Source organism: Thermobia domestica, chromosome 8 (genome assembly GCF_964235325.1).
Source record: "Thermobia domestica chromosome 8, izTheDome1.hap1.1, whole genome shotgun sequence".
In the NCBI taxonomy this organism is placed as follows: Eukaryota; Metazoa; Arthropoda; class Insecta; order Zygentoma; family Lepismatidae; genus Thermobia; species Thermobia domestica.
The window spans coordinates 199,125,558-199,137,924 of record NC_137461.1 but is presented as its reverse complement, the minus strand read 5'-3'; the positions used below and the strand labels follow the sequence as shown (position 1 = coordinate 199,137,924).

General features: G+C 33.1%; 1 protein-coding gene across 1 annotated transcript in view; it reads left to right on the top strand.

Annotated features, from left to right (window-relative positions):
- The window catches only part of LOC145691918 (uncharacterized), a 60,459-nt gene extending 50,560 nt beyond the window's left edge, over nt 1–9,899 (top strand). Inside the window, exons 5-6 of the mRNA XM_081767226.1 lie at nt 1,186–1,337; nt 9,670–9,899. Of these exons, the coding sequence (XP_081623352.1) occupies nt 1,186–1,337; nt 9,670–9,856 (339 nt within the window). The 3' untranslated portion in view covers nt 9,857–9,899. The remainder of the gene's footprint in view (nt 1–1,185; nt 1,338–9,669) is intronic.
- The last annotated feature ends 2,468 nt before the right edge of the window (nt 9,900–12,367 follow it).

The following is a 12,367-nucleotide window of genomic DNA, read 5'->3' as shown; positions in this document are numbered from 1 at the left end:
ATGTGTATATATATTTTTATTTTTTTCATATATGCATCATTAGACTTACTAGTGACGCATGCCCAATGAACAAGAGAAGGTGGGTAATTCCAAGGGCACTTGATAGATTTAGTATCCGGACATTCGCCTGTTGGAGCTGAGGGCGGATATTGATGCAATTTCTGTTCAGCTTATCTTTACTGTTTTCTTTATATTTCATTTAACTTCTTCTGCATTGGGTGCAAAGGCTAGCAAAGACTCGTTCCCATCAATATCCGATTGACAGGTCATACTTTTTCAGAACCGTATAGCTCCTTATTAATAATTCCGATCCCCAGCAAAACGAATGCTTCCACACGTTCGTTCCTATTCTGATTACCGACTCCTACACCAAATTTGGTGCAATTATCTCTGAGTGACATGGCTCCCTTCCGTCGTTAGTAAAAAATACCTAGTATTTAGTTTTCAGTGAAAAATGAAAATAATGGTAGCATGCGAAAGGAAGAAACGAGTCTTTAGCTAATGTGTTATAAATATTGTGGAATATATATCGTACGTTGTACAAGTTTTTTTTCATAATTTTTCATTAATCACGATAAAAAGTTTAGTTCAACACAAAATTAACCACTGTATTCTTAAAAACATAAAAAAGGACACTTTGAATAAACACAATGGATTGTCAAAGGCAAATACGAGTGTGAGTAACTGGGGTTTTCCATACTTACAATTATATTTGGATCATCACATACATCATATTCACTTGTACATTCGTGTAAATCATTGAATATGATAACAACATTCTTGTTTCAACTAACTACTGTTTTCACAGTCAAATTTTAATTTACTTTTATTTTATCAGTATCTATGGATTCGTATACCCTTATAACCATAATGCTTTCATTCAATATATTTGAAATTATTTATTTAAAACTTCTCTGAATGTGGGTTTACTTAGCTACAAGGATCAACAATTAATGTTCTCATAGTTTCTCCTCACTTTCACCAACTTAAAAATAAATTTTATTAAAAGTGGAATCGAGTTACCACTTAACAGTGTTGTGAATAATAACTGTTGAAGAAGGAAGTAAATAAATTAATGCACAGTACTTTTGTATAAAAAATGTTAGTATTAATTTAATTTAATTTTTTGAAGGTATTTAATTTCCTATTATTTAACCTTATTTTTATTGTTTGTATTTCTCTTAGATTTTTGTGGAAACCAAAGGAAGGAATGGTAACGACACTGCCTACAGCTCGAATTCCATTCCCCTTAATTCGGACTTGTACGTTGATCTTTATCTAAAAATAAATACGAATCGACTTTTATTGCTATATTCTTCAGCTAACGCTATCATATCGTAAGTATTTATGTATATTTGTGAATGGAAAATAAGACGTAACATTTACGTGCTCCATTAACATTCAAAGAGTTTATACCTCTCAGAGGTAATGATTTACCCTAGTATCTCAGAAAGAAAGAAAAGATGTAAGAAAACTAAACGCATCATTCAATTACTTGTATTGCGTCCTCTTTTGATCTAATAATATTAGGCCAGTAGCATTCACAGAAGGGGTGAGATACAATTGATTTGGCAAACGAGTTTCCAGGAATACATAGCTTAGCAGATCTCTATTAAACATCCAAATAAATGTTTAGCAGTTTCTGTGATGTATCTTATGTATATGTTCTGACAAGTGTAACGTTATTTCTTTGTAACATTCCCTGATTCAAAAATACTTTGAATACCATCCACGATATTGCAAATGAATTGCACCACAGGCATGCACTTTCAGAATATATATATTTTTCCACATATGCCTTATTTGTCACATTAAAATAATATGCATCTAATTATAACAATATGGTTCTTCGTTCTATATCTTTGTACATTACCATATCAAGATGATAATTAAGTTGTCATAGCAACGAAAACAACAAATATTTCGATATATTACAAAAAATAAATTATTTCTTCATATACTTTCTTCCTTATCTTCTTAATCGTTTGCGCCCTTTAAATAGCACTTTTGCCTGTAAAGAGAAATATCATTTAGAAATACATACAAAATATACACTATCGTTGTATAATGGCTCCAGAGCTACAGGACGTCTTTAAATTGATTACAATTAAAGAAAGATTTCTGGACCGTTAAACATTTCATATACCTAGCTACCTTACTTCTGAATAGTTTATATATATATATATATATATATATATATATATATATATATATATATATATATATATATATATATATATATATTACACTTGTCTACTTATCAAAACTTTTTTCTGCTGACTGAGATATTTGACTTGTTTCTTAAAACATCTAAGTCGCTGATTTCAATGGTGTAGTTAGTTTTTGCCTATCAAGTCAGAATTTTACACAATCGGATCATACTTACACTGATAGAAGTTTCTTATATGTTCCATATATCTTAGTGGGAAACTTACATTAGATATTGTACTGTTGACTTAATATAATATGGAACAATTTACGATAAAGTTGTTACTGACACCCACCCACACATATTATACTATATATATATGTAGTATAATCCAATACATTTTTCAATTTCATTTACGACCTGAAGCTGATAAATGCACACAACAAAATAACACAACCTGCTTACCTACTTAGGCAAAAACTTTCGTTTTTCTGATTTTCTGGAGTAAGTGGCCTCCGGAACGTCACGCTGCAAGCACCAGCAGTAGTCCGCCATCATGTTTACGTTCCACCTTCCCTAATACCGGTTCTGCATGGTTTTGATATCCTGGTAAAATCGTTCACCCTGTTCTTCACTAAGGGTACCAAGTTTGGAAAGAAAATAGTCTAGATGGCTGTGTAGGAAGTGAAGCTTCATACCCATATTTACTTCTAACCTCTGAAATGTGGCCAACAAATTGTCGACAAGTTTCTCATAGTCGTCCGCTTTAAAATTTCCAAGAAAGTTTGCAAGAACGGCACAAAAACGTCTCATGCATCTCTTCTTGTGGGGTTCATGGTTTGTAAGAAATCTTTATCTTTCATTAGCAACCTTATCTGGGGGCCGCCAAGAATACCAGCTTTCACTTTCTCCTGTGTCAATGTATTTGAAGCAAGCACCATCCTGATTCAAAGTTTTTATATACTGTTTCATTAATCTCAGCTTTATGTATAGTTGAGGAAGTAACACTTTCTTAGGGTCAACAAGCGGTTCGATCTGGATGTTTTTTCACTCCCACTTCAAAATCTACTCTGGCAGGCCACAATTTTCGTATCCAGTGTTCATTACTTGCATGGCTGTCCCATAAACCAATAAAGCAAGCATATTTCGTAAAACCTGTTTGTTGGCCCAGTAACATTGAAATTACCTTGAGGTCCCCACACGCAAGCCATCTATCATTCTCATAACTTATATTCTCAAGGAACATTTTCAACGTTTGGTAGATTTCCTTCAAATGTGCGGAGTGACCAACAGGAATGGATGCCGACTTTTTGCCATTATGCAGCAATACACACTTTAAACTCCTCTCGAAGAGTCAATAACGAATTCTTTGGCATCATTATCACATCCTATAGCTTCAATTCGTCTTTTTACATCTGTACAATGCACAAGTTTTTCATCTTTTTTGAAAATATTGTAATAGATCCTATAGCTTCTCTCCGTCCCAATATACGATAGTTGTTCCTGGTGCAACATATTCCTTTCTTTCAGTCTTGAACCCAGCAATTCTGCTGACGCTTTTGGTAGAGCAAGGTCGCGAATGAAATAATTTAATTCTGATTGAATGAAGGGTTTGTATGAATTGCATTCGTCAGGCAACACAAAATCATCGTCACTACTTCTGAATTTGTGTTGACAGAGCAATCGTCATCATCACTGGAACTTGCAACTATGCTGCATGTAGGGATATGAATTTCATTACTGTAGATTTCCTGCTCATACCAGATACATTTACCATACAGAAATAGCTGTCATTTACATGATTTTGCTGCCTTAGCCACACTATTGGTATTCCAAAACTAAGGCTTGTTCTTCGACCCTTGCCCCATTGTTTGAGATTTTCTCCACAGGTCCTGCATATTTTATGTGGTGCCCATGTTTATCTTGATCGCCCAATTTAATTCCGAAATATGCATGATACACTTTTCGTATAAATTCCGAAATATTTGTTCAATGTTTCGGGATTGTGAAAGAACCACAAATATAGCAAAATATATCCGGATCGTTCTTACACTTTCAACGAATAGATGTCATGTTACTTATACTCGATACAGCTGCCAACTTGATCAGAATGTGTGTAGTCTACACTATAGTTGTTGTAATCCTGTAGATATCACTACACCAATACAGTGCACCAATACTAGAAATAACCAGATCAGTAAATGTTAGCAACGCTTTCACAAAATTCTAGCACACATTTCGCAATCTATTAACTCGCCGTGTATTCCATAAACAAAGAGTGCAGCGTAACTAGTCACCCTGCATAAAATTTCAGCTGCTAGTGCTCCCTTATTTCAACCCTTTACATATGTATTATCCTCTTCAATTTTAATTGAAATGGTTTTGAATTACCTATACTTTATTTAATATATTATTTAATAACTCGTAAAAATAAAATTAAACGTAACAGTGTATGTGCTGCCATCTTGTGATATCTTGTAGAACTACGCTACGACTTATGATTCTAAACCATACATGAAATAGTAGATAAAATTTCATTTTGTGAAAATACCTGACGTGATAGAGAAAAACATATTTCATTTTTGGATTTAGCACACTCGAATTATTGAAGAACCGCTAGTAGCCTCCAGTCAGCAAAATTGATATAGACCAGTGTTACAATTCATGAAATAATATATTATTTTCATTTTATCTCAATATCATTCTTATTTATCCAATAATCAATTTTATTTTAATTTTATAAAAGTATTGATGAGAAAGGCATATTCAAAATGTGGTAAGTTTTCTGATTGTTTAGGTCCTAGATAGATGTTTTAATTCAATATAATTTACACTTGTTAACAATAAAGTTTATGTAAACTAAAATACAACATAACCTATTTCATTTATTCGGGCATAGTTAGCATAAATTTGATAGACAGTATTTGTATTGATGCATAGATGTAATTGTATAGAGTTCACGATATCATAACAATATAAAACTTACAAAGATATCATAACAATATTCGAAGTGAAACAAAACACAAAACTAGTGGAATATGTTTTGACGGACGCCGTAATTTTAGCTTAACTGACATTACCAAAAGATTCGATTAGGTTGCATTGAACGGCAGAATCTTGAGTACAGTCCTATATGTTATTTACGCCACCAGCTCTTTGGTTATTATATTGAAAATTTCTGTAACCTATGTAATTAATACGAAATATGGAAGTATGTGGAAAATTAGATCGTATGTTTACGTTATTCCTAAAAGCAGTACGACTACTATTTCTGTTTCTTCTAAAATTAGGTTCGGCTGCATTGCTATTTTGAGAAACTCAACATTACCTTTCGTATTACTACTATAATCTCCTCTAACATTGGTATTTCTTACATAAATAGGGTTAGCTTCTTTTCTGTTATTATTACCTTGCAATCTAGGCTGACTCTCATAATTTTGAACTATCATTATTAAATGATAGAAATTAATACACTGAGAAGAGATCAATACTTGCTGTTGCCTAAACGGTAATAATATTTTTATTGATGCAATAATACGTGATTCTTGCTGATATGGATTGATCTGCTTCAAATCATTATATGTTAAAGTTACAAAATCTGTAAGACTTTTGTCTACTTTAGGATCAAATCTTCGGTTTCTAATTTGAGCATCCTGGTCTGCTAACATAAAATCGTTTTCAAAATTTGCTAACAGCTCATTTTTAAAACCTGAATAACTACGCAGACTACCTCTGATCGCTTTATAATATACTGAATAAGGTGGTAACAATATATGTGGCAATATTTTAAGGAAAGTAACCTTTATCCATACCAATTAGATCACATTCTTCTTCAAATGTTTCCAAAAAGGTACTAGTTGCGATGCCCTCAGTTCTACCGCTGAATTTAGTTAAGAATCTGATTTCCCTAAATTTCACGCGATTACACTTAGTACTAAAATACATTAGATGTATTAGTTTACGTGTGTATGGTTCCTTCGACGTGCTCTTATTTCCTCGTCCTCAATATTAGAGATCGTGTCCTCCCTTTCAGAATACCCTTCTGTTGGGTTGCTGTCTTCTTCATAGGATCTTGATTGATTTGTCCTATGTTCCTTATACACCACGTTGAGGACAGGATCAGGATTACACTTTGCAGTACTGATTTTCTCTTTCATGGCCTGCACCTCTTCTTGCAATCTCCGAGTTTGATATGTATGTTCGTTGACTTGCGTTTCTACTACATCAACGGTAATTCTCATTACTAATTTGCTCTTCCTATTGTCGGTTTTTTCCAGTTTGGTATTTATCTGCTGCGTTACTTGCTCCAAATTAGAATCCATCTGCTGTCCTATTTGTAGTTTCGCTTGTTACAATCTAGAGTCCACGTGTTGAGATACTTGTTCCAGTCTGGAATCCAAATTTTGTGATACTTGTTCCAATCTGGAATCCATCTGCTGTCCTATTTGTTGTGTCAATCGCTCCAATCTGGAATCCAAATTTTGTGTCATGGAATTTATCTGCTGACCTAGCTGTCGTAAAAGATCAATCACGTCAGTTAAAGTCTCAATTGCTGGAATATTAAGATCTTCAACTCCTGTACTGGTATTCATTTTGGCTCTTCGAAATATTTGTCTTTTATTACGTAGTAAGATGTGCTCTGTGATGTTGAGATAGTTTACTAAACTTCTGACTAATCTCAAGGTTCCACGGTTCCGGCATATAAATGTGTATCGTTATTTCTTCGTTGCATTCCCTAATTCAAAAACACTTTCAATATGTACAAAGTCCACGAGATTACAAGTGAATTGCACCACAGTTATGCACTTTTAGATTATGTGTCCACATATACCTTATTTGTCACATTAAAATAATATACATCCAATTATAACAATATGTTCCTTCGTTCCATATTTTTTACATTACCATATCAACGAAAACGCAACGAATACCTCGATATATTACAAAAATTTAAAATATTTCTTCATATACTTTCTTCTTCTTCTTTTTAATAGCTTATGGCCTTTAAGTAACACTTTAGCGCGTAAATAGAAACAATATTTAGAAATACATACAAAATATACACTATCGTTTACAAGTGTCTATTTGCAGTTTGGATTACGATTTTTAAATCTCTAATATATTAAATAGTGCTGAGCTTTTTCGAACAATATTACTAAAATATTGATGAAAGTTTCATGAAATCTTTTATTGCAATGCCAAGCACCTAGGTTGATGAACTTGTGGGTGTATACTAGGAGGAACAGAAATAAGCATTTTATATACCACCGCATAATTAAAACACTAAGTTAATATATGTTGGGAACTTGTTGTTTTGAGTTCATCGTTTGATAAAACTAATTGATTCGGAATTGTAATTAGATAAATAAATTTAAAATATATAAAGTCAAATATAATTATAGCAACTGAAATGCTTGAATGGGTGTAAACTAGAAATCGGTGTAAAGAAACCAAGAAAAAATATAAAATGGCACCCATGTACCACAGGGAATTATTCTACAAGTTAAAATAAAGCTATATATATATATATATATATATAATTGTATACCTTTCGAGTCCTTGTCTGGACACACAAATTGCACTATGTGGCAACGTTGCAAATAAAGAACCATAGATTAGATCTACCAATCTACCAAATACTTATATCGATTCATTCCAAATAGCTAAAGTCGATATGAATTGATACTAGCACCACTTATTAGTGTAGCAATCGATTCAACTGATTGTTGTATTTGTAGAGTAATGCTAATGACTCCAAGTTAATCTGCGACATTGCCAGATTGTGAAATTGTGATTCCCAATAGCGGCTGAACGAAGCCCCGGAAGGCAAACACCAGCATATAGTATTTTCGCTTTATTTTGTCCTGTAGAATAGTGATCTGTGACCCGTGGGCGCCATTTTTAGAACACCCGATATATATATATATATATATATATATATATATATATATATATATATATATATATATATATATATATATATATATAAGTTTAAGAGACGAATGTTTAAAAGCTATTATATGCGATGTTTTTGGTCATTTTAAAGTTTGTCAACTATCTGATCAACAATCGTAGTGTAGTTTGCAGTAGGCATTTTTGGCAACATAGGGGAATCGATTGTAAAGGCGAACTATTAAAATTTTGTACTAATTTATCAGTAGTTGGCCATTGGTTACAACTAAGGTATTAGAGGGCACTAATATCCTGCTAGGCCTTTGAAAAGAAAAGCTACACACATACACACACACACACACACAGAGAGAGAGAGAGAGGGAGTGAACCTCACTCCTGCTACTAACTATGCAAGTCAAGTTAATAATGGTACAATTTAAAATTCAAACGAGTCACACATATAGACTGCTTGAATGCCACACGGCCTAACACCAAAACTGAAATTTTCCAGCGTAAAAGTTTAATATCTCATGAACAATTATTACTTCAGTTAGGTTTCCAAATGACACCACAACTATGTATTATAAGGTTTTACAATATACTGTTTAAAAAATCTTACAAATGATACATATAAATAGGGGTGGGCCATTTTCTCTTTGTTTCGAGTTCGACCATAATAAGATATTTGAATAGAGAAAGTGCTTCTAAGATAGACTTGTGTTATTTCACTAATTACCCACATTTTGGTGAATGCGAGTTTACAGTATTTATTCCTAGGGGCACTCAGAGCATTGGACAAACTTATTGCTGAGAATCGTAGCATAATCTGTGAGAAATTACAAAAGTGTTTAATATTTCGTTATGAACCATAAACACCATCATTCATGACCATTTGTTGTTCCTGAAAGTGAGTGTATATCGAGTTCAAAAACAGCTTTCCGCGTTGGATGTATTGTAACACACTCCTTATACCATTGATTAAATTCCAAGTGATTTCAAGTTAGTTGCCAAGTTAGTTTGTTAGTTAGTTTAGTTAGTCAACCTCTCAAATAATTCCTCAGATTTCAATATTTCCACAGCTTACAAAGTGAAGCTTACTTTCCTCAAATGGGTTGTCTCTACTGACACACCTTTCTACTCCGAAGCTTACTTGTCATTAGTTATACCCTGGGATAAAATTATAGTCTTGCAGGGGGTAATGTGTCCAAGTAAATGCAGTTTCACATTGAAGTTTGTTTTTCTTTGTTTCTGCAAAAGATTCAGGATAAATTTCAACGTCCCTCTTAGGACAGTTCGGCTGAAATTAATGAGAGGAGAAAAGAAGGATCGTTCGCTTATATAATGCTAGATCATCAATTATCTAACCCACAAAGATAAATTATACAAGGATAAGAAGAAAAACAAAAAATGAAAACATTATAACCAATTAGAAGGTTAATGCCGTTTATTTTCTAATAAGCAACATTAGAATACTTTTGTCTCAAAGTCATTTGAGAGAGTTACGTATAATATCAACTTAATAAAGTGCACACAATTTCGCATTTCATTATTTGCACTGTTTTCTGTTGAAATAATTTATATTATCCTTGAGAAGTACTGTAACTTGAATTCATATATCTTTTTTTCAGATCTGGGTTGGCATATCAGTTGGGTGATTCCGCTACATATCTGAAGAACAACTTAGAAAACATGTTCAGGAACTTCTTGACAAGGGCTCTTACAGTAGAGGAAGAAATTCATGTCATCAATGTTGTGGAGGAATGCCGTAATAATAATGGACCAGCTACCATTGCTCTATGTTTCGTTTTTGTATGATTTAATAATTTGTAACAAAGTCATGCAACTTTAGTAAAATATAGCTATTATACATGAGAAGTCTTTCATTTCTAATGTTGAAGAAATAATAAAAGCATAAGTGTAGTTAATAACAATGTGCGTACCTGTCCTCTACATTTTTGATAATTAAGGACTCCCGTATCCTCATAGATGCCGTATTGGTTATTCATGATTACGATTTACATTAACACTTTCCTGGGGGAACATGGTTTGAGATAAACTTAATTACTCCCTCGGCTGTGATTTCAATGCTTGGCTTCAATTTTCATAAGTTTGCAATATATACATATGTAAGCATCTATACCTATCACTTTAATCAGTATATTTATCATGTAGAGAGAACACAATATTATGTCAGTTACTGATATACAATACTAACATAATTTGTTTTGAAGTAAAGATTAAAATAAATACAGACATTGACGTTTGTTTCTTACCGTACAAAATAGAAAGGATGTGACGTGTAAATATTATAAACAATTGTTTTTATGCCGATATAGTGTTTCTCATCTTGTTTGGTTAAAGCTCCTTAATTGGTGTTTTTTTAGGTTGATCTTTTTACAGTCTACATACTATACTTCAATATAGTGGAAGATATGATCCGGAGAGAAAACATAAAAATATTTGCCTTCAAATTAAACTTCAAGTTCTTCATTATTTAATTTGAACTAAAACGAAAATTATGATAATAGATGCACCGTTTGTTATATAATATAAGCTTGTACTTCCATCAATCAGCATTAAATATATCCAGTGGTGTATGATGTAGTTTGCGATCGGAGAACAGGTCATGAATGATGATAAGACCTTCGACATTGTCAAACAGAAGGTATTATTTACATGCGTTAATAATATGCAAAACATTATTGCATAACATTATTACATTGCTATTTCCTTCGAGTTTTCGCATCTTATCTCAGTCCACGAATTCCTTCTTAATCATTCTTTTTCTTTTAATCTCGCAGCTGGGACAGTAAAGGTGGGAGCTTGAGAGCCAGGAGGTTTGTTTCTTATCGGGTTCTACTATATTTACTGTTTAGAAATATTGATTACATGTTCTGAATCAGGGTCATTGTTGTGCAATGGCTGCCATCTTGAATAGTCCTTTGGTATTTCCTAAACTTTTCTTTGATTATTTCAAATTCAGAAAGCAATTTTCCTTAAATATTAATTATAAACGCAATATTTACAACATTATTTGTGAATGCAAGGATAGGGCAACACTAGAGTGATAGTATCGACCAAAATTAAGACACCTGACTCTTTATAACGAGATGTGTTTCTACCGTGGAAAAATGAAATGAAATATTTGAGTTTTACGTCCCACGGTTATGCCGGTTAGGCTAAAGGAGACGGTGATGATGAGTAATGAATGAAATGGTGGAATGAAGAAAGTGGGAGGAAACGGGAGAAGCCCGAGAAAACCCACGCACACGGTGTTTGTCCACCACAAAGTCCACTTGGCGGGGACTGGGATCGAACGCGGAACCCCAAGCACCAGAGGTGAACGCTCTACCACTGAGCCACCGCGGCCCCTCTTTCTACCGCGGATCTCGTGAGAGATATTCATTTGGGTCCTCCATGTACACTTTCTGAGGCATTTCAGTTACACGAAAGTAACACTTTGAAAGAACTCACACACCACTTATCTTCAGTTAACACTCGAAAATGGATCTAGCTCATGCAAATTTATGAATTATATTTCGTTCGAATTCCAATAGTATAGGCTTTTAGTTGAGGTCATTTATTTGTCAGTAGTACACACAAAGGGAAATAAAAGAGTTAAATGTTGCAAATTTCCCTTTTACCGATTTTTTTTGCTATTGTTAGATAGCAACGCTGGGTTCTAGGCAAGGAAGAAAATGTATGTAGATTTTCTGTTACGTGGTAAATGTATACTGAAAGTTTTGTTTTGATTGATTCACTAGCAGTGGCGTAGTAACGTATTCTGTATTTTATTATTTTGGTAACTGTAACAATCTTTCGTTTCAATGGAAGTACTTTTGTCACATAGAAAGATCTCCAGCTCAGACTGTAACTGTCTTAGAGATAAAAAAAAAAATAGTATCTCGTTTTATAATTCATTTGATTAGATGTAATATATGGTGTGGATTAATGTAACATATGTGCCTTTATACCTTATGACAAGGATGTATAGGTCTACGGGAAATAAATATAAAATTCCCACAAAATATTTTCTTGGATATTTTCCTTTAATGACGTGGAAACACTAAAAGATAGATGTAGAACTATATGCCACTTTGATCTTAGAAATTCACTAAATATTAATACCCAGTATTTAATTCCCAAGTGAAAACAAAAAATCTTAAATATTTCATATTTTTTACTAATTCCAAATTTGATATCAAGTGATATTCTCAAACAACAATTTGTTATTCTTCTTACACAACAGTGCAAACATGTGTGATAAACTGACATTTTCACCCCACGTTTACACAAATATTCTTCACCTTACATTTGCAGATTGGA